The 23,336-nt window shown below is 40.2% G+C and overlaps 2 protein-coding genes across 2 annotated transcripts; both read left to right on the forward strand.

Moving 5' to 3' along the window:
* The first annotated feature begins 1,818 nt into the window (after positions 1-1,818).
* Positions 1,819-12,501, forward strand: cul4a (cullin 4A). The gene is made up of 20 exons (XM_033627167.2): positions 1,819-2,441; positions 4,108-4,223; positions 4,917-5,020; positions 6,229-6,298; positions 6,386-6,459; positions 6,536-6,698; positions 6,799-6,888; positions 6,973-7,055; positions 7,530-7,597; positions 7,878-7,996; positions 8,090-8,282; positions 8,402-8,506; positions 8,643-8,753; positions 9,671-9,756; positions 9,917-10,024; positions 10,184-10,297; positions 10,911-11,016; positions 11,111-11,283; positions 11,391-11,543; positions 11,639-12,501. The coding sequence occupies exons 1-20, from the start codon at positions 2,300-2,302 to the stop codon at positions 11,732-11,734; spliced, it is 2,274 nt and encodes a 757-aa protein (XP_033483058.1). The 5' UTR covers positions 1,819-2,299; the 3' UTR covers positions 11,735-12,501.
* A 1,335-nt stretch (positions 12,502-13,836) lies between these two features.
* On the forward strand, positions 13,837-23,074 carry lamp1a (lysosomal associated membrane protein 1a). The gene is made up of 9 exons (XM_033624963.2): positions 13,837-14,265; positions 17,569-17,675; positions 17,786-18,005; positions 19,855-20,016; positions 20,120-20,325; positions 20,443-20,568; positions 20,656-20,722; positions 20,809-20,976; positions 21,327-23,074. Exons 1-9 carry the CDS (start codon positions 14,211-14,213, stop codon positions 21,464-21,466), a joined length of 1,251 nt encoding a protein of 416 aa, XP_033480854.2. The 5' UTR covers positions 13,837-14,210; the 3' UTR covers positions 21,467-23,074.
* Positions 23,075-23,336: the final 262 nt, after the last annotated feature.

The following is a 23,336-nucleotide window of genomic DNA, read 5'->3' on the forward strand; positions in this document are numbered from 1 at the left end:
CAATGAAAGAGTAAAGAGAAAAAAACATGTAAAAGGTAAAATTTAATTACTAAATGTTTTACAATTTAAAAAATCCCATTAAAAATAACAAAAAATGATTTAAAGTTGAGTTTGAAAATAAGTTTGCAGGAATTACAGGTGGAGTAGGCAGTGTAAAAAAGTACAGAAGTATTGATAAAGATATACTTAAAGGGCCAAAAGTAATGGTACTTGTTTGGCAGGGCCCATTTCAAAATAATATTAAGGTATTTATCACTTCAATGTTGCAGCTGGAAACTATGGGCCAGGTGCTTCATATACTGCCAGGTAGCTTGTGAATTTCCCCCTAGATTCAATAAAAGTTTAGCTTAATCCATAGTGATTAATTTGTTGATTTATATTTTGTATTAATAATCTGAATCCACAAAGTAGCTAAAATTATCATATAAGTATAGTAGAGTATAAAACACAATGTTTGACTGAATTGCAGTGTAGTAGAAATATGAGGTAGCAGAAAATATAAATACTCAGGGTAAGTAAAAGTACCTCAGCACAGTACTGAATGTACTCAGTTACTTTCCACCTCTAAACTAAGTTCATTTACTCAAGTACCTTACTTTTTTTGAGATACTCATACTTTGCTTGAGTATTTCCATTTTCTGCTACTTCATACTTCATAAAATGTAAATTCTGACGTATTATTATGGATCAAACTACTCTGCAGTATATAAAATGGTTGAAATGAGCTCCACCCTCTCCAGCTGCAACATCAAAGTGATGTCCACATTAATACATCACTTATCATAATCCAGTATTATTAATAATATCCTCCTGAGACCATGTGTCCTCATATGTGGGCATCACATTTTGAGTTTACTTGACCTTATACTTCATTCTACTAAACTTAGAACTGTTGTCCTCATTCGTGGACAATTTTTTGTGCCATCTAGTGGTAGTAAGAGCACAATGCACTTATCCATGTAAAAACAACATCTCTGCCAAGTCAGTTTGCAGCCGATCCAGACACAAAGGTGGACAAGGTCCAAAACTTGATCACATTTTATGGTTTTATGGTTGTTTATGTATGATTATTAATGTTTGTAGTTTGATATGGCAACAAATTTGACCAATTTTAGCAACAGTAAAGACATTTGGACTTAATTGTTGTCTTGTTTGAGGACACTGGGAAGTTTTTTATACTCATTGGGTCCTACTGATCCCAGATATCTAGGAGAAATTAAAAATGCACACAAACAAAAGTTCGGGTGTCAGGAGGATATTATTCAGAAATAGGCCACTGTGCATAATAATAATAATAATAATAATAATAATAATAATACATTTTATTTCTGGGTGCCTTTCATGGCACTCAAGGTACATAAGTAATTTTACTGTTGGTACTTTAGGTATATGTCATGCAAATTCTTCCAGACTTTTATTAAGTTTAATTTGCAGGACTTTTACTTGCAACAGAATATTTCTACACGGCAGTATTGCTACTTTAACTTTAAATACTGAATATTTCTCCCACCAATGCATTTTAGTGGCAGTGATGCACTTTAATTACATGTCTCAAAAGTTAAATATTTTGAGTGAGTGACTGCCTCCCTTGGGACGAATGAAGTGTTGTCCAGCACAGTATAAATGAATGTAGTGATTTTATTAAATGTCATGAGAAATGCAAACAAACAAACACACAAACAAACAAACAAACAAACAAGCAAACAAAAAACTGACTGTAAAAGTAAAAGTTCGAACTGTCTCTGAACGCAACTCGGGCGCTTTTCACCCAAGATGCACCTGTCCAACTGAACTGCCGGAGAAAAGCCATTTTGTTGTGCTAGCTAGCTATGTGGGTAAAAGAAGCCACCAAATAGTATGAGTCTGTTATATCAGCGCTAATTATGTCGCTTCTACGTGTTTATTTACTGGCGCAAAATACAATAATTGAACTCGTTAAAATCTCTTAGTAGCCAGGAGTGGTATGGAGTAGCCTAAAAACAGCTGAAGTGTCGTGGAGAAGACGAAAGCTGGTAGCTAAAGTGTGCTGCAGTTTCAGATAACATACTGTTAGCTAGCTGTCTGTTTACTTGGCAGACGGTAGTTATGTTTTCTGATTAATTAACCCAACGTTAGCCAGTGTTTGTTTGTAAATGTGTTTCAAGTACACTGCGAGTGTGTGTGCTGTCCACCAAAGACAACGGGGTCAACAGAGAGTCCGTGTTGCTGTGTGTAAATAAATAGGCGACTGAACAATCTAACAGTAACTTGGAAAATACACTTGAACCATACAGCGTTAAGCCAAAGCGCTAATCTGATAATGGCAGAGGACACCCGACAGGACAAGAGAGCCAGCTTCTCCGCTATAACCGAGCACAACACCAACGGGATGGCCAGGACCTCAGCTGTGGCCTCAAGCAAAAGTGGCGCTTCAAAGAAATTAGTGATCAAAAATTTCAAAGGTACTGTCACTGATCGTTTACACCTTCGTTATTACACAGCTACATCTGTTTATGTTAATACCACAGAGGCTGGCACTTTTAGATCCTGCAGAAAAGTTGCCTGTGTTTGTCTCAAGTAAGATAAGATAGAAATATCAGAAGAAATATCCTTTTTTGGATAAGATACATGCTTATTGATCTTTAGTGGGGAAATGAGGGCGTTGCAGCAGCAGGGCAGGGACAAATAAATAGAGATGGTATCAGACTGAATCCTGTGTTTTACCAAGAAGATCTTCAGATATAAGGAATTTGCTTTGGTGCATACACAATTTACATAAAAAACACCCCCACCCTCAAAATTAAAGTGCTAGGCAGAATCATGCAAAAATATAGTTTTGGGGATGTGCAAAGGACCACCGTATTAAGAATTAAAACTATATTTAGTGTACAAAAAGATGCTTATTAATGTAACACATATAGCCAGATGTAAGGATGTTAATGTAACTGTATTGTCTATGAAAGTAACATAGATGAATAATTAGAGGTACATAAAGTAAAACAAGAGCAGAATAAGGAATAGAAGCTAAACAAGAGCATATGGAGTACAAAAACAAGTACAATTTGTTGGTCTTACTGCTCTGATTAGTACATGTCAGATTTAAATAGGGTTTGTTTTTGTAATCGCTTATGCTAAGTTGTATCTCCCAATGTTATTTTTGCTTGGTGTATTAGTTTTAATGGGGCGTGACGCGAAACTTCAATTCCCAAACGGTTGTCCCACATAGTGGGTGTAGCCTACTAAGATTTTAGTAAAGTATAAGACAGTGTGTGCTGACATAATTAATCAGTGAGTTATTATTATTATGTCAGTCCTTTTTTTTTTTTTTTTTTTTTTTTTACTCCACTCACTTCACAAATTGACAAAATAAACTTTTACAGGTTACAGCATTACATGTAAAAAGTTGCTTACTTTTATTTTACATTTTACAGAGTGGATGTTCATTTAAAAATAAAACTGTAAATTGATGCCAGAACTTAAATCTTTGACTATAACATACAGTACCTTTTCATACAGGTAGCTTAGTAGGTGTGTGCTATTATACATTAAAAACTAAAAAACATGTTTCAGACTCAAACAAAAAGTTCAGGGTATATTTTTTAGAAAAAAAAGAAGCAAAACTAAGTTTCCTTTAGGACTACATTTGTGCAGACTTCCATTGCCCTAAACATATTTAACGTAATTGAAATCAGAGATAGATTAACTCATTGAGAAGTCTCAAAATAAAGTTCTATAATTCTGATTGTTATCTGCACTTTATGCAACATGAAACGTGTGTTTATTTATTTACCTGTGTGAGTCCAAAGTGTGTGGTGTAGAAGGCTTTCCTTAGTTCATTGTCGGTCATCCCAATAATAACCATGGAAACTAAAATTACGCTGCATCTTTTTGCATTTTATTATAGATGTGGAGTTAAATAAGAAATTACTTGAAAAAAGCATCTTTGAAAAAGCCTTTGAAAATTGCACTGGACCATAATCCATCATAACTGATTGTTTTCAAATGTGCAACCTCTCATGTGTTAAATATTGATTAATTTGCATTAATGAATGTCGTTGGCTTGTTTTGCAGTTTCCAGTGTGCGTGACCAATAAATTAACAGTGTTGCTTGGATTTTTTTGGTAACAGACAGGCCAAAACTAGCCGAGAACTACACTGAGGACACGTGGCTGAAGCTACGAGATGCAGTGGGTGCCATTCAGAACAGCACCTCAATTAAGTACAATCTGGAAGAGCTCTATCAGGTGTGTTGCATTTCTTTTTAAACACCTGCAGTTTGATTTAGACCCTGATTGAGGTGTGGCAGTGATGGTTTATAGTAAAGTATCAGCACAAAACAATTCAACATAACACAAACTGATCAATTATGAATAAAGATTCTGTCACTGCACTGAATGTTTCTCGCCTCAAATGTTTTCAGAAAAATATTTTAGTGCACTGTTTAACTGTAAAATGAGAAGGTTTGTGACCTGGATGCCATGTTGGATACAGTTTACCTGGAGCACATAGCACTGACCAGCGTTCTCATTTTACAGCAAAACAGTACAATAAAAGATGTTTTTAAAAAATCATTTGAGGTGAGAAATAGGCAATGCAGCAAGAGAATCTTGACTCGCATTTGATCAATGCTGCGTAGTTTGACAGTTTGACCTCACACATGATTGACAGCTAGAGACTCTCTAGCTCTGATTGGTTGTTGCTTACTGTGCTGTGGTCTGATTCTAGCAAATGCTATTAGAGGTAGTAGGAGAGGAGAAGGGACATGATTTTTTTCAGATGATCTGTCTCAATATAGTGACAGTGTCAGCAAGTATGACACAAATTTATTTTTTATAGAAGTCACCAACAGTATTTTTAAATCAAGCAATCATGTGACAAGTTTTCACTCCTCTGTTTGTCTTATGCTCGTCTCTTCTGCTTGTCTCTCTCTCCTGAAGGCGGTAGAGAACTTGTGTTCATATAAAGTCTCCCCAACACTGTACAAGCAGCTCCGTCAGGTCTGTGAAGATCACGTGCAGGCCCAGATCCAACAGTTCAGAGAATATCCTTTTTTTGTGTACAGCCACTTAAGGCAAGTTATGTCTGTCGAACCTGTGGGAACATTTACTGATGTTGGAACAGCATCAGCAAATGTGTGTCTGTTTAAAATGTCTGTTTAAAACAGTGCTGGGTGAAAGTTCTGCCAGCCAGACTGAACACGCTGCTGTGATCAAAAACACAGAGCACGTTTGTTTTTATTACAAACCTGCAATATTGTCAATGATTCCAATGTCTGTTATATTGGCAGCTTTAAACTCAATTTAGAAAGTGTGAGCTCTGTTGGCACACATCAGGTGTTGTTGCAGTCTTTTCTCACAAGAGGTCAATACACAAGTTTGGCATTCATCCAGTGAGGCTTAAAAAAGCTGTGGCTGTCACTGGCAGATGATGTAAAAGTGCTTGACCTATTATACTATTAAACAAGTCACTGATTATCAAAATGGTCTCAGATTAGAGGCAGTCCAATCATAGGAGCTTTACTTTATTCAGTCATATCTAATGAACAGTGACAAGTGTCGCAACTTTGCTGCTGGATTAAATGAAATGTTATGTGTCATACGCCATCAAAGGGGGAAATGTGGCATGGATGTGGATGTGTTATGCACAAATTAGCAATGCTGATGTAACATGAGCTAGCTAGCTACAAAGACAGCAGCATACCAGTGATTTCTTTTGTGATGCCCGTTACAAAGAAAAAGACCAAAATACTAATATGATGGTATGATGGGTGTCATCATTTTTGAATCTTTATTAATGAAGAAAATGCATTCATTGGTTTCTTTGTTGCATGTGTAGCCATCTTTCTGATGATTTCTCAGAACATCTGGTTTGTGTGTGCCTCTCAAAAACCTCCACTTGGAGGGCCATGTAGCCCCAACACTTCACCCTACCCCTTTATCTCAATAAGAACTGGGACACCCTATCTCTGTATGTGAGCGTGCAAAACTGAGGGGTAAGGGGTGTAGCCGGGACTGGGCTTTATGAACTTCATTTTCTTTTTCTTCTAATAACAACCTCTGTCTGCTCAGGATACAGAGTATAGACCATTAGCGTTACCCACCTTGAACACCAAATCTTTTTGAGCCAGGATGTGAGACTAATATGTTTATACATGCTGCCTTGCCACAGGATGCTGGGAAGTATAGTCATTAAAAATTTTGGCTTTGTGACATGAGTGATTGGAAGTTTTTTCCTTAACACGGAGCTCACAGAGTCTTTGGACAACCTTTCCTTCCTGAAGCGAATGAATCGCTGCTGGCAGGACCACTGCAGGCAAACTGTAAGTTTAACATTTGACACATATTCATATCAGTACGGTTCCACTCACAGGAAAGTGTCCTTAAAGTTTTTATCTTACTCTTTACAGATAATGATCCGAAGCATCTTTCTCTTCCTGGATCGTACCTATGTGCTTCAGAACTCCCTACTACCCTCCATCTGGTAAAGTTGCTGTTTATGCAAATGATTCTGTTTGTTAAGGTGTACGCAGGAGGCTGATGGTGCATCTGTGTTGCAGGGACACTGGGCTGGAGCTGTTTCGCACCCACATCGTAAGTGACAGTGCAGTTCAGAAGCGCACAGTAGATGGCATTTTGGAGCAGATAGAACTTGAGCGAAATGGAGAGACGGTCGACCGGAGTCTGATCAGGAGCCTGCTGGGCATGCTGTCAGACCTACAGGTACCTAATCACCTGCTTACACAACTAACCAGTAGAAAATAGACTGAAAGTATGTCATCATTTTTACCTCTGGTCTGTCTTTTTTTTTTTTTTTTTAAAGGTTTACAAAGATTCCTTTGAGGAGAGATTTTTGATTGAGACCAATCGTCTGTATGCAGCAGAGGGACAGCGGCTGATGCAGGAGAGAGATGTGAGTGAGGCGATTATATCCTGTTATACACTTAGCGCCACTCATTTATTAGTATACTGAGTATGTGTGTTTGTGTGTGTTTAGGTGCCTGAGTACCTGCACCACGTGGCTCGTCGGTTGGAGGAGGAGAACGATCGTATAATGAGCTACCTCGACCAGAGCACTCAGTAAGTTGTTTTTTATATTTTCCAACTACCAAGACATAAATCACATCATATGTACAAAATAAGCAACTTAAATAAAAAAAATAACACCTCATGTAGCATGGAGTGAAAGGCTGTTAACAAGGCAGCACCACAGTCCATGAGCCAGCTCCACCCTCACCCGAATACGGTCACTTCCGGCTCCCAAAAAAACAGGATGGTAATGGCCAAAATCTTGAATTCAAGTCTTTAAAACAGGAGTCCAAAAACCATTGGGTGATATCATGGTGGCTACATCGATTTTTTTTGCAGTCTATGTTTTAAGCACCTGACCCCAGATCTTAAACCCCAGTTTTTTTATTAGCTTTCAACAAATAATTACCAGACTTAGACTGGGAATTTTGCTCACGAGGTGAGATCAAAGGCATTTTCTTGAATCAAAGGACAGACTTTAAATATGTGGATGCATTTTCTCTTTTTTTTCTCATTATTTTACAGGAAGCCACTTATTAGCTGCGTTGAGAAACAACTTTTAGGAGAACACATGACTGCAATGCTACAAAAAGGTATGTCTGTGTGGAAGGCTTTAATAAGACCTGTACGTTAGCATGCGTGTTTGTGTGTGTGTGGCAGTATATACTACATCTGTACAGCTTGATGTGTACAATTTTTGTGTGTACATGAATATACTAAGTCACTCTATGGTCATTTTTGCTTCAGTTTGTGGTGTTTATTTGGTTTGCATTATATTTCAAGGGACACTCTCTGATTAAAATTGTAAAATGCAGTTGAATTTTTATAGTTTAATATATGAAATGCTAAAAAGGTGTTATATTTTTGTCCCAGGTCTGAGCACCCTGCTGGATGAGAATCGTGTGACTGAGCTGGCCCTCCTCTACCAGCTCTTCAGCAAGGTGAAGGGAGGACTTCCCACACTGCTGCAGTTCTGGAGGGATTACATAAAGGTATAGCTCAAACAACATATACGAAAAAACATTTGCATGTCCTTTTGTGTCTGAGAAATGCATACACATATTGTTAAAACTTTCTGGTCGTAGTCCTTCGGTGGAGAGATCGTATGTACTCCAGAGAAAGACAAGGACATGGTCCAAGACCTGCTGGACTTCAAAGACAAAATGGACAATGTAGCACAGAGCTGCTTTGCACGGAACGAGGGATTCATCAACGCCATGAAGGAGGCTTTTGAGACCTTCATCAACAAGAGGCCCAACAAACCTGCTGAGCTTATCGGTGGGTTCAGCAAATAACGACATGCCATGGCAGCTGTGACTCAGATCCATACATTTTAATGTGTTTTTCATGAGTCCAGCATGTGATAACGGCTCCCTTGTTTATTGCTTCCCATTCAGCTAAATATGTGGATTCGAAGCTGAGAGCAGGGAACAAGGAGGCTACAGAGGAGGAGCTGGAGAGAATCCTTGATAAGATCATGATAATCTTCCGTTTCATACATGGTCAGTTACATTTCTGTGTATGTGTGTGTGGCTGAATGCATATGTTTGCTTTCTTAGTGACACAGTGTAACTAACCACTGTGACGCTTGAAGCTCTCTGATGAGACCTTTTGATCTCTGTTTTTTTTCCCCTTCAGGGAAAGATGTGTTTGAAGCGTTTTATAAGAAGGACTTGGCCAAGCGTCTGCTGGTCGGCAAGAGTGCCTCTGTTGACGCTGAAAAGTCCATGCTCTCCAAGCTCAAACACGGTGAGTCCAAAGTTTTATGGATTTGGATTAGCAAGTTGAATGCTTACATTAATCAAAACCCTCATCTAGCTCATGGATATATAGCTGCATTTACATACACTGGAGCTCTACTTCTGTAGACTCAAACAGACGTAATCCCTCTAAATCATCACTAAGGACCCACGAGAGGGTGTGGGGAGACTTTCCCCTCTGCCTGTAATTTCGTATTTTCTGTGTTCAGGATGTTACTGGTCGTGTACCCCCACACTGCTCAGCTGAGGTGGGAGCTTTGTAAAAAGGTAGAGACCAAGTGCCAGACTGCAAGCAGCAGGCAGCCAAGAGACATGATGCAAAAAAACGCAAATATAGAGAAATGCTTCACGAGAATGAATCTGGTTGGCTTTCATTTTTAATTTCACTTTCTCTGGCAAGCATGTTACAAACTTAAATCAACAGTCCTGCATAGTATACATTTAAATTATTGGCCAACTAATTTAAATAATAGATTAATCAGAGTCATTTTTAAGGAAAAAAGTTTAAAAAATTCTCTGATTCCAGCTTTAATGTGAATATTTTCTGGTTTCTTTACTTCTCTCTGACAGTAAAGTGAATATCTTTGGGTTATGGACAAAACAAGACATTTTTGGACGTCATCTTGGGCTTTGGGAAACACTGATCAACATTTTTCACCATTTCCTGACATTTTCTAGACCAAACAACTTATTGATTAATCAAGAAAATAACTGACAGCTTAATTGACATTAAAAATAATTGTTCATTGCAGCCCTTAAAAACATCTACCCAGTATTGTAGTGGATGAAGCACTAAAGTAAAGAGTTGATTAATCAATAAATCCGAGGTAGTATGTCATGGTCGCACATGTGGGGGTGTGAGAACAAGTCAGTTGTGTGATATATTGTGGTTTTGACTTCCTCCAGAATGCGGAGCAGCATTTACCAGTAAGCTAGAGGGCATGTTCAAGGACATGGAACTGTCCAAAGACATCATGATCCAATTCAAACAGGTACGTTCAAACTGTGTGCACATAGATACACTAATAAACATGCACGTGTCGCTTGGAAATAGTGATGCCGTGTTTACAGTATGTGTATGCATTCCACTGTTCTGTGTCATTAAATGCATTTTTCATGCATAATTGTAAGAATTATGATATTTCTACTCAGTATATGCAGAACCAGAGCGAGCCAAGCAACATAGAACTTACTGTCAACATCCTCACCATGGGCTACTGGCCCTCATACACACCCATGGAGGTCCACTTGCCCCCAGAGGTAAGCGTGCAACATGGTAAAACATTGTCAGAAGAAGAGAGCCTGATGCTGTTTGTGTCTTCTCACTGATTATTCTCTAAACTTAGAGTCATCAACTGATCATTGACAGACTGTGTTACAGACAATATTGGTACAAATTTCATCTCTGTATTTTGGCAGATGGTCAAACTCCAGGAGGTGTTCAAGCTGTTCTACCTGGGGAAGCACAGTGGGAGGAAGCTGCAATGGCAGCCAACACTGGGCCACGCTGTGCTTAAGGCGGAGTTTAAAGAGGTAAGGGCATATGCATCCTAACGGGACATAAAGAAGAGAGACACATTGAAACTTCGCTTTGTCCTGGCAGCAAATGCAGACCAGCCAATACGCTATGATTACAAATGAACAGTGTTTGGCTGCCCTTTGAGCTCGATACCCTTCTGCGGATGGAGGTCCAGAAACTGGCGGCACTGGGGGCAATCCAAACGCTGCTCATCTGCACACACTGTGATGGCAAAGAGCTGGTGGAAAGTAGGCAGGGTTTAATTTCATTGTCTTGTATCTCGATCACCAGTTAATACAGTGGTTCACTTTTACATTGTGATTTGTACATTACGCTTTACCTTCTGTCTTCATCTTTCTTAACCTGTTTTGCTGCTGAGTTAGTTCAGCATCCTGGCCATGTTCTTCAAACCCTTTGACCCTTTAGTTTGCTTCTCTCTGAAATCTCTTTTTCATTTTCCAAAAATGTGATATTTCTTCAGGGAGTGCAGTTAGTGTGGGCTCCGTGCTCCTTCTGACAGCTTGACAGACTGTCATTGGCTAACAACAAAGAGGCGGGGCTTAGTCAGGGTCAGTGGACGTGAGAAAATGTCTTAACTGCACTTACAATGACTACTTTATCTCACAGGGTAAAAAGGAGCTGCAGGTCTCGCTTTTCCAGACGCTAGTGCTGCTGATGTTTAATGAGGGAGAGGAATTCAGCATGGAGGAGATTCGCACCGCCACCGGCATAGGTTATACACGTCTTTAAACATGTATTACAACTATTCTGTTGTGAGAAAGGTACCTGCTGTATCACTATAACACTGCCTCTCTTGTCCTGCACAGAGGAGGGAGAGCTCAGACGTACACTGCAGTCCCTGGCGTGTGGAAAAGCGCGCGTCCTCAACAAGAACCCCCGAGGCAAAGACGTGGAAGACGGAGACCGTTTCAATTTCAACAACGATTTTAAACACAAACTGTTCCGCATCAAGATCAACCAGATCCAGATGAAGGAAACGGTAAAAACACTGTCACTACTTGTGTACTATACAGTTTTATACTTACCACTTAGATGTGTTTTCCTGTTTAAAAGGAATCCATTTCTTAAACACATTTTTCCAAACAGGTGGAGGAGCAGGTAAGCACCACAGAGCGTGTGTTCCAAGACAGGCAGTATCAGATTGATGCAGCTGTGGTGCGCATCATGAAGATGAGGAAGACCCTCAGTCATAATCTACTGGTGTCGGAGCTCTACAACCAGCTGAAGTTCCCTGTAAAGGTGATGTCCTAACTTATCATTATTTAGATTTTTCTTCCAACACACACGCACACACACAAAGCTCATCAGCATCTGACTTGCTTTCCTATCTATAGCCCGGCGATCTGAAGAAACGGATCGAGTCGCTCATAGACAGAGACTACATGGAACGTGACAAGGAGACTCCTAACCAGTACCACTATGTTGCCTGAAGGGACGCCACTGTTACCGCCATGCTTTCCTCACAGCAAGCGCACAGCTGGCCCTTCCCAAAACAGCATTACAGCCCTTTCAGCCACCTGACTCTTCTCTGGTGCCCACCTTTCCCTCCAGCCACGATCCTGGATGCAGCGTCCAGGTCACACAGAGCTCCAGAGAGACAAGAGAGATTTGGCTGAACTGTTCCCCACTGTGTGTGATCTTGAGTGGGATGGGGCTGGAGGAGTGGCTCAGGTTGTTGATGGTTGGCTTATGTGACTTACAAATCTGCTAATGCAAAACTCAACTGAAAATAACTAGCACTTTCCTCTGTTTTCGTTTTCCTCCCTGGGATTTGGATTTTTTTTCCCTTCCATTACGTTGTTCTAAAATCACTTATTTTCTACAATAGTTGGTTTGTCTTGAGTTTTAAGATTTTTTTTCTTTTTTGTTCTCTTTGTGAATGGCTGCATCAACTGCTGAGTGTAAACACGATTGGTTTATTGCTTGGTTTGGCAGAGAAACAGCTGTTGAGGACAAGAAGAGACTCGGGGAAGGATGAAGTGGGACGCAGGGTTTGGGGTCGGAGGGAGGGTTCATCGCTTGTAACACGGGCGCTAAATGACATGCAGGCAACCTACTTGGGTATTTCTTTGGGTATCTTATATGTTTTGACCAAAATGTCGAAATGTCCAATGTCATGTGCTGACGTTTTTGTAGATCAGATTGTATTCTATGTAAGAGTGAGAAAAGTGAACCTGAATAAATGGATATTTAATGATTCAATGAATTATTTGTAGATAAACAGCTAGTGGTAGTGTTTTTTGTTTTTTTTTTAAATTTGAACACATATCTGCACTGTTGACTCTGTCAGTTTGAGTTTGCTACGTAGTTCCTCATGCAGTGTGCAACACCTCCAATCATTGTAAATTTGGGCTGGTGAGTAACAAGGAGGGTGTCTGTCTTGTATGGAGCTGTGTGATGTGTTTAAGAATCAAAACATGGACATTACGTCGATCAGAATGTCTGTTATGCATCAAAACACTGTTTTTCAGTTTGTATCACTCAGCCCCAAATGTTACAATAAGGATGTTTTTCTTTTTCCACACTCCTGATTTCAATTTGAAAAAATTCAATTTTGGATAATGGCATTCAGCTATTTTCATTTTTTGCTAAACATGAGTCATTCAGGATTTTAGTGGCTCGAGTTAATGGAAAGTGGAACTGGAAATGAAAGGGTGTTTCTTACTGCTTTCACTATCACCACAGGGAATGTACAGCTTTTGCACGATTAAAAAAATAGATCCTAAAGACAACATCAACCTCTAGTTGTATGACATTCTAGTGTCACTTTAAGACAAGTAAACTGCGTGTCTTTTGTTTAAAAAGCATGACTGAGCTATGCAGCGAGAATGTAGCAGGGCCCTGATAAGTCTCGGGCTGTAGCTTTAAAGCAGCCCCTGCGTTCCTTCTAGGGTTTTGCACTCCCTCGTGAATTGATGTAGGTGTCAGCTGACTAGCCACAACACTTGCACTTTGCAGCCTGCACAGCACAGGGTGTGTATGTGTGCGGTCTCTCACATGCTACAGTACATTTCATATACCGTATAGCTCGTTACTGTACGTTGCATGTATTTAAGCCATGTTGTGTTCAAGTGCATTCCTGTATTCAACACTTTGTACTTTGGTATGAATTTGAGTGAAAAGTATCAGGAAGACAAGGCAAACCCACCAACCAGGACAAATTCTTTTACTTGTTGGGGTGTTTTTTTCTGCTCCCACATTGTATTTTAATTACTTTTGATTAATTAGCGTTGACATATGTCACTAACCCGAAGGAGAGTTGTGATATTATTCCTGGAAGTGCACTATTTTTCTCATGAGGCGCCTCTTCACACCTACCCGACACTATGTACAGTTATGCAAGTCTGTTGTAAGTCATATTTATCAGCAGTAATTTTCTCAGGCAATTACACAGTGGGAAATGTGTTAACTATTTAATCTGCAGTGTTTATCAGTGACATTTTGTCTTTGTTAATGGCGCAGAGGACAGTTTATTATCGCTGCCTTGAATCGAGCTCGTGAAAGAAAGAGGAGGGGGCGGGCTCACGTGACTGGGTGGCTCTAAATGCTACCAGTTCACATGACGAGTCATGGTTTATTCACTCGGAGCGGCTGCTACCGACTCTAACCGCGTCTAACGACAGTTTCTACCAGGAAGACGAGCTTTAGGAACAACAAACAACTCTTCTCCGTTTATATTCAGAGAGCAGAGGAACGTAAACAACAACAGGAAGAAGGACAACAACAACAACAACAACAACAACAACAGTGACGCTTCAGTTTAAGCTAACGGTCCGTCAAGTCAAGTGCAGTTCGCCGCGTAGACCCACCTGCGCCTACAGCCTGCAGAGACACAACACCACCTCCGGGGGCTATTATCTCTCTTTAACAGGGGGGGACAAAAAGAAGTAAAGTCCGCCCGGAAGGATGAAACTCTCCCACGCTTTGGCCGCGCTCATCATCGCCTGGTGTGCGGTTTTAGGTGAGTGTTTTGCAGTGTAAAGCTAACCTCGTAGCCCTGCTGCTGCTACCGTTGGACCGAACGACGTCACGAGCGCTGACCGTTGGTCCGCCGTGGTGTCCAGGCTAGCATGTTAGTGTGAACAGGTAGCTTAGCAGGAACAAGCTGTCGATTAATCGTGTTGAACGACTAGATTAAACGGAAACTAATATAATCGATCAATCAAATTGTTCTCAAAATGTGTCTTTGTATTGAATATAGTTGACTATAAACTGTTCAGAGACTGTGTGTCAATGTAACTGGGCAGACAGAACTACTTAAGATGTCACGTGCACTTTTCTGTCATTTTACAGGTTTATTTATTTATTTATTATTTATAGTTATCTAGGTCCATTTATTAATTGGAAAATAATCACCAGCTTAATTGACAATTAAAGTAAGTAGTTGCAGCTAAGTGTTGTCTAAATGTAACTATGCTATATAGTAATGTGCACTTGAGTATGAAGTAATAGACTATTACTGAAGTCAGGTGAGGAGTCTAACCTCACTATTTGATGTATAATTTATTATATTAAATCATGTCTTGACTTCATAATAAGGCCCCTAACCAGTGCAAACTTATATGCCCCTCCAAGTTTGATCAAAAAGCTGATGTGTAAAGTTTCACATGGACTTGTCAGAAAATCCAAAATGTCATTTGTCCTCAGGTAGTTGTGTCAAAACAGACCAGAGATACCAAAGAAGTCCCTGGACTTTATTCTATTCTTTTCTATTCTATTCTAATATAATACCCAGGTTTTGTTAATGTTGTAGACCAGCAGATCGGCCTCATTGTTGAGTCATTTGAGAGCTTCATGTGACCGCTATGATGGCTTTGTGTTTCACACAGCCCGGTAGAGGCCTACTGCCAGTGTTATTTTATGACCAGTTTAATCAGCCTGAACACACACACGCACAGACACCTGGCTGCTGACACAGGAAAACAGGCCAATGCAGTTGTGGCTGGGGTAGCTGCAGTATGGTTTTTTTTTTTTTTTAACCTTTTAGTGCTCATCCTAAAATATACCATGTGATTACTGTAGTTGACTCTGTAGTTCAGTTTCGTTTGCTGCTCTGCACCATGTTGAGGATTTCTGCTACAGACCAAGCCCAGTGGCACCAGATGAGGATGCATATTCACAGCATAAGTTGCAGTGTCAGGAAGGATACATGATACATGATGTGCGATAACGTTGAATATCGCAATAACAATGTTACTTGTGATAAATCAACAGATCCTAAAGTGTTCTGCTTTTCTGCTGCTTCCAGTATACTGCTAAAATACAACAAACGGCTTGTTGTCTTTAAAAAAGACAGGAAATTATTTCCTATATTTATATTGAACATTGGACACAAAAAAAGCACCAATTAAAAAATAATGAGTTGTATTTAAAATTGAGTTTTCTACTGATGTTTGTTTTGTCCAGTCAACTCAAAACAAGCTGACATCGCAGTGACAATTAAAACAACACCATATATTGTGTAGCCCTATTTGTTATACTCCCCATGCAGACCGTCTCATCTATCTCGAGCTATCTGCAGCTCAGTACTTTGTACACACAGCCACTTTTACCTCACGATCAGATTGCAGTGTTGTGTAAACCGTCTGCTGTGTGTTTACCGGGTGAACAGAGAGGTGACATAGGGTCTGGGTCAAGTTTCAGCAAGGCAGCAGGAGGGGAGTGTGTGTGTGCATGTGACTGACAGAGACTGACAGAGGACTGGAGCACGGTGCTCTTTCCTGTAGGATCAATACATTACATTAATGGAGAAAGCTCAAGATGAAGGGAAGTGAGGGGAGGGGAAGTGAGATGAATAAGAAAGAGCTCAGTCAGTCAGCTGCGTAATAAGTGAGTTATGGGAATAGTACCAGTGGCATGGTCCACAAGCTAAATGCTAATGTCTCTCAGCAATGTAAGCAGGTAACCAACATCTATTTAGAGCATCTTTTCAGTTCCATAAATACTTCTTAGTGGCCTGTGGGCAGAATATTTATTTATTAAGTTCTCTATCAATCCTGAAATGTCCAAGTCACTCCAAGTCCTTTATCACTAAAATATGACTGAACTGAATAAAGAAATAAAACACAATCTAGTACCACAGATTACAGTAAAGGAAAATCGGTGCTGTCGGAAGGTTAACTGGAAGCTGTCATACAGCGGCCACAAAATGCCTCAGTATGTAGACATTCTGGTAAGTGTGAAGCAACTGCTGAAACCCCTGTATTGCATTACTGTGTTATAAAAATGGGTGAGAAGTTTTTAAAGGATATGAGTTGTGGGATTGATAAGTACATGAGTCCTGAATAGCCGTTGTAGCTTTCAAACAATAAGTTCAAGAGTTACAGACACTATCAGACACACACACACACACACACACACACACACACCGTGAGTTAGCAGTTTCCAGGGCATGATGGTATTAATAGCATGCAAGTGTGAAAGTTGCCAGGTTAAATGAGCTAATCAATAGGACTCCTGTCTCAACACTTAGGAGAGTTTCAGTTACACCTTGTACAAGTAGCTCCAACAAGCTCTATAATTGTGTTTGGGGTTCTGGTCTTGGTCTGTCACTTTTAGCAGTATGCAGACCTCTGGTGGTGACTTGTGTGAAGTGCTTTATTTCATATGTAGGGCATGGCATCATGTAACACTTGTACGTCGTGATCATCATCACTGCAATCATCTGGCCTCATCCTGTAACCTTTATGTAACCAGGCAAGTCAAATACAAACCAGAAGACCCAGATGATGAATCAGTAAACAAGTGTGTGTTTTTACATCAATACAGTAGGTACACACAGCATCCAGATGTATTTAGTAGCAGTTTTTTAACTATTTTGAGAACTGAGTAATCATTTTAGGCATTTTTTTTTCTAAGCAAAGAAGTCAAACATTTGCTGGTTTTACAGTTTTTACAGTGAAAATTGGATGCTTTTCTTGTGTAACATAATAACCTGAATAGCTCTGGATTTTTGGACTTGGTTGGATGAAAATGCACTGTGAAGATGTTATTTTTCACTGTTTTCTAATTTTTTTATTGACAAAACATCTAACCAAGAAAATAATGGGTGGAAATAAATTGCTAGCTGCAGCCCTGATCAGCAGTTCATTTGTAACAACATATCACAGGTCATTGTCATATTTGTCTGAATATGGAGAAAAGGTAATTTTCCAGTAGATTTTAATTTCACATGAGCTTGTTTTTAAGATGTTTGCTTTCATTGCAATTTTTCCCCATATATTTCACTACTGTACCTCCCTGCTCATTATGTTCTCCTCTACAGGTTGCATTCAGGCTGTCACTCTTGAGGTGAAGCAGGGGAACTCCACCTGCATTAAGGCTGAGCTCTCTGCCTCGTTCTCCATCACGTACAACACCTCCAGCAGCACAGTATGTACAGTGATGATAACATTCTGGTTTCCATCTCTGAAAGCATCAATATGTATTGATTTAATTGACTCTATATCCTTGTGAACATCCTATCTCTTGTCTTACCTCAGAGAACAGTGCAGGTGCCTCTGCCTGACTCCACCACAGTTGATACAGGCAGCAGCTCGTGTGGCACAGCCGACAGCTCGCCATGGCTGGTGGCGGTGTTTGGACCTGGCCATGCGCTGGGGCTGAGCTTTTCATCCAATGGAAGTCAGTACAGTGTCGCTAACCTCACGCTGCAGTACAACCTCAGCGACGCTTCCATCTTCCCTGAGGCGAACAGCTCCGGTGAGAACAAAAACCTGAATCTGATATCAACAGTGTAAGGTGTATAGAGGGGGTACTGTGGGTATTATAGAATAGATAATCAGTGTTATATTACGGCGGCACGGTGGTGTGGTGGTTAGCACTGTCGCCTCACAGCAAGAGGGTTGCCGGTTCGATCCCGGGTGTGGGAGCCCTTCTGTGTGGAGTTTGCTTGTTTTCCCCGTGTCAGCATGGGTTCTCTCCGGGCACTCAAGAGGATGAAGCGGTTAGAAGATGAATGAATAAATGAATGTTATATTACAATACAGGGAAAGGTGAACAATAACTATGTGTTAATAAAAAAAAAATAAACTGGTGGCTTGAATTTGGAATAAACAGATACCACAAGCAACCAGTATTTGACCTTAAAGAAATATTTCACCCTCAAAATGACCATTTGTATATCAATTAGTCATGACATGTTACCTTGAATTCATGAAGAAAATTTTGTTTTTCTTGCATGCCTCCAGCAGAACAGCAGAACTACATCAAAACATCTGTTTACAAACTCTCTCACGACTTGTGCAGTAAAATCCAAGTCTCATTTATCCACTCATATGCTCAGTACTCCTCAAACACGTGCATTTTTGTTAAAACCTTAACAATTAAAACTGAAATTAAAGTGAAACTTATCTATGCTCTCTTCAAAGCCAGACTCCAATAGCTTGTTTGCATCACACTGCTATCATGACAGGCAAAATTCAGATGGAGGGCAGGAAGTGATATTTCCATGGACTGCATCACTGGATATAGAGGAAAGTGACTACATAAAAGGGTTGGATGAATCTGCAGGCAGCAAGTATCATCAGAAAATTAAAGCTCATGTTGGAAGTGATCTATACAAAATGAAGAAAAGGGATTTCTCTCACAACTTGATCAGATTGCCCGCTGTGGACACGATCATTGTTACAAATTACGTCATCCTCCAGACCTCCTAACATTACTAACGTTGCATGGAGAGCAGATTTAACTGTACAGAAGTCCAGTGGACTTAAACTATTTTGTGAAGAGACTGAAGTCTTGTTTTTGGTTCCGTGAGTAAATGTACTTTAGTATAGCTTTGTTTTATATATTTCAACTCTGTACATGGATGCACCGCTATCCCAGCTAACTTTTGCTGCTTTTTCCACCTACTAGGTCAACTGTTCCCAGAGGTCTGGTGGAACATTGTTAAAAATCTGGGTCAAAAACACAGAGGAGCTGTCACAGCACAATGTAACTGCATCCAACGTTCAACACAACACTTTGATGTTAATGTTTGACATTAGCTAACTCAGCTCATCTAGACTGAAGACAGAGGTTTTTGAAGCACATCTGTCGCTGTTTCTCAGTGAGGTTTTTTTTTTACATCTCCCCTTTACATCCTGTTAATTTCAGGACTTAAAGTGGCCTTTGTTTTTCCCCAAATTGATCGATTGGAACAGACGTAAACAGTGCGCATCATAGGCATTTGTGTTGTGGTGGTAGTCCTCCTGTCGCCTGCCCTCCATCTGGACACATTGATATATGACCTCATATGCAAAAAGCAGCCCCCCCCAATTAAAGGCAAAATGCCCAGAAAAATATCTTTTTTTAAAAAAAAAGTCATTTTGTGGGTGAAGTTTTCCTTTAAGCATGATAGGAGCACAAAATATGTCTGTGTATTGAATTTACAGTTTGACTCAGTAGGTTAGGAAGATGTGTTGTATCTCAGAAGATCATTGCTTTCCAGAAATAAGTAAATTAATCAGTTGCTAAAATGCATTTCAAACATCCTAGTACACATGGGCTCATACTCTACAGGTATCATATTACATATTTATAACTAGTTTGTTGTTTGATTTTGTTCCAGATGTGGTGACTGTGGTGTCAGCTTCAGTTGGGATCTGGGCGACGATCAACACCACCTACCGCTGTGTGAGCCCCTCCACTTTTAGAGTTGGTGGGGCAACTGTCACTTTCTCTAATATGAGACTGGAGGCATATATGCCAGGAAATGACCTCAGTCCAACAGGTACGACTCTGATTGTGTTTTTAGGTTGTTTTGAGTTGCCTTTTTTTTTTTTTTTTATACGGCCCATCAATTCCACATTCCTTTATAATTTCTCTCATCACAGAAAGCGTGTGTATGGCAGATCAGGCCAGCACTACAGCTCCACCTACCACTGCCAGTACTACAACAACTGCAGCTCCAGCACCGACCCCTCCAGGAACACCTGAGCGGGGCACTTACTCTGTAAAAAACGGCAACGGCACTGTATGTCTCCTGGCCCAAATGGGACTGCAGCTCAACGTCTCTTATTTCTCTGTGTCTCAGAATAAGGTAAAAGATTTACACACCAGGAAAACTCATAGTAAAATAATCAATACATACTGAATGTTGTCAGTCTGTTCTGTGCAACAAACTCCAAACAACATGTATATTTGTTTACTTTTCCAGACTGTCCAAGAATTAATAAACCTGACACCAGATCTGACAAACTCCTCAGGATCATGTGAGGCCAGCAGTGCTTCCTTGGTTTTGACACAGGAGCGAAGCACCACGCTCACCTTCATGTTCAGTCTGGTAAGAGAGTAAGTAGTGTAGCTGAGTTAGTTTTTGTTTGTGTGTGGATACAAGTGTTGATTCAAACCCATCTCCTCCCGTCCACAGAACTCCACGAGCAAAAAGTACCACCTGAGTGGGATAACTGTGCTTGCTAATTTGACTGATGCAACTGGTATGTCATACATTGCAAGCAACATACTCTTTGACTTTGCTCCGATTTGCTTAATAAAACGTACTGATCCGTCTTTCTGTCCTCAGCTCCCTTCACAGCCAGTAACACCAGCCTGGACTACCTGCGGAGTACGCTGGGCCGCTCCTACATGTGCAACGCTGAGCAAACTCTGGCTGTGGTGCCCACTTTCTCTCTCAACACATTCAGACTGCAGGTCCAACCCTTTGCAGTCACTACCAACCAGTTTGCTACAGGTACAAGTCCTTTATTTTAATCATCCTCACTGATGTACACTCTTTATCCTAAGTTTTCTTTATCTTTATCCTCTGACTTTTCTGCAAAGTGACTCAGTTGGCAGTGTTTCCTTCTGCCTGATTTTTTGGGCCTGATCAGGGTCTGTTAGGATCGACTCAAAGCCTCTAGTGGCCATTCAAGAAACTGCATTTTTTGGCACTTCTGCTTTGGTTTCATTTTTCAGTCACTGGACGCTGCCGCTTGGTCACAAAGTATATTTGGAGAGCAGTGTTGGGTTTTACTGTGAGACAGTAACGTTGTTTCTAGATCCAAAATTCACATCCGTCTCGTCTTTTCTTTCCGTCTACAGCGGAGGAGTGTCAGATGGATCAAGACCAGATGCTCATCCCCATCATTGTCGGAGCAGCTCTTGCCGGCCTGGTGCTGATCGTCCTCATTGCATATCTAATAGGCAGGAAGAGGAGCCACGCTGGATACCAGACCATCTGAATGAACCCATTCATTTCATTTAAACCTGACAGACTGAACAGTGGAGAGATGGATCCCAGTGTGTGTGAGCAGGAACATAATAGACTATGGACACGAGCATGAGTGAATGGAGGCAGTTATTACTCTGGCGAGTGCATGTTTTTGCATTTATCCTATGTGACCTCTGGATATTTTTTATTTACCTTTCACTTTCTCTGTGAGATGATGAGGAGACGCCACAGACCTGCTAACTTTAGATGGTGTGCATCTTGATAAAGCGTGAGAGGACCGAGTCTTCACACAGTCGATGGAGGTAGTTTGAATTTGCTGCGGCAAGTTCACTGTCAGCTGTTTACTCTTGCTTCATGAAGTTCTAGGGGTTGGTTGGATTTGCTTGAACTTGTTTTTAGCGGTGTAATTATTTATAAAAAAAAAAAATCATTTGCAAATTAGAGTCAGAGGGAGGGTCAAATGAATTGAAGGACAAAGATAATTGTTTTTTTATGGCTTGTGTGTGCAAGTAAAACCTTTCAAGTTAGGTGGAGTTTTATTTTTACACCTACACATGCTCACTAGCATTTTTTTAACTACATGAGCTAAAAAGGGAAAGCTCTGAGTGTTTTCCAAATGTTTTCCTCCACAGTGGAGACTGTCCCAATAGAGAGGCAAAAGTCCCGCCCCCTCTAGTGGACGATTATAGGACCTTAAATTGGAAACAGAAAATGTACAGTAGTTAACGGTGAGAAAAATAATTTTCTGATCTTGTTTGAATTGTGCCAGGATTTTGTTAATTTAAGAGAACATTTTGCGAGTCAAGAAAGGTGCAGTTTGTTGAAAAACTATTGAAAAAGACTACAGGAGTCGCATATGTCATAGCTTTCTTTCTCTGAGGCCACGATGCCTGTGTTTTGTACAGGGTCGTACTCGCACAAGTAGCAGTTCTTGCTTGTTCTTTTGCTTCCCGCTGATAAAAACACCAGGAGTCGCTAGATAAAACAAATCATAATGATAAACCTAATTTTTGCGTAGAACCTGGCTAAAGTACCTAGCTAGCTAGCTGGTGTTAGCATCCTGAATTGTGCGAGATGAAAGCTGTAGTTTACCTACGACAAAGTGCCACTTCCTTGACTTGGAAAATTATCTTTTAAATTAACAAACATCATAAGTATAAATTAATGGCACAGTTTGAACAGGATCAAATAATTGTTCGTCTTTTAGTATGGACTACTGTAATATCTGAAATAAGGTCCCATGGGTAAAGTGGCGAGGGGAAGGACTTTGTCTCTACAGTGCACTGAGGCACAGCTTAATTCAGCTAATTAAACACAATCCGGTAATTGTGATGATGAAAAGGTGGAGAGCTGCTTTGTGTAATCAGTGTGTAGTGGTCTGGCCATACACAGAGTGCAACTCTGCATTACTAAAATGTGTTTAACATTATAAGTGAACAGGTGCATGGATTCATCTCCCATTCTCCTGCTTCCCCCCCCTCTCTCCTTAAAGAAATGTTAATATGAATTGTAGTGATTTGATCTTTTATTTTTATAGAAAATGGTTTGATTTCGTTTTCTATTATGCCTCTTACTGAAAGTTAATAAAAATATTAAAAGTCCAGTGTATTTCATGCAACAGCTCCTTCATAATTTATCTTGTTTTGTGTGAAATAAAAACGGCTGTTCACTCTGAACTGTGTAACCAGGTGTACATTACAGAGAATACTCAGAAGCTGGGATCGACGCCAAGGTTATTTTTGTCCAGTGCAACAAAATCTGATCCAAGTACTATCACAGTTTAAAGGGCCACGCAACCCGAACAGAACAAACTGGACACGCCTTGTTTAGAAAAAGAGAACAGCCCTTTCAATTCCACTTATTTCATCGCACAACCAACA

This window comes from Epinephelus lanceolatus, chromosome 2 (assembly GCF_041903045.1).
Source record: "Epinephelus lanceolatus isolate andai-2023 chromosome 2, ASM4190304v1, whole genome shotgun sequence".
In the NCBI taxonomy this organism is placed as follows: domain Eukaryota; kingdom Metazoa; phylum Chordata; class Actinopteri; order Perciformes; family Serranidae; genus Epinephelus; species Epinephelus lanceolatus.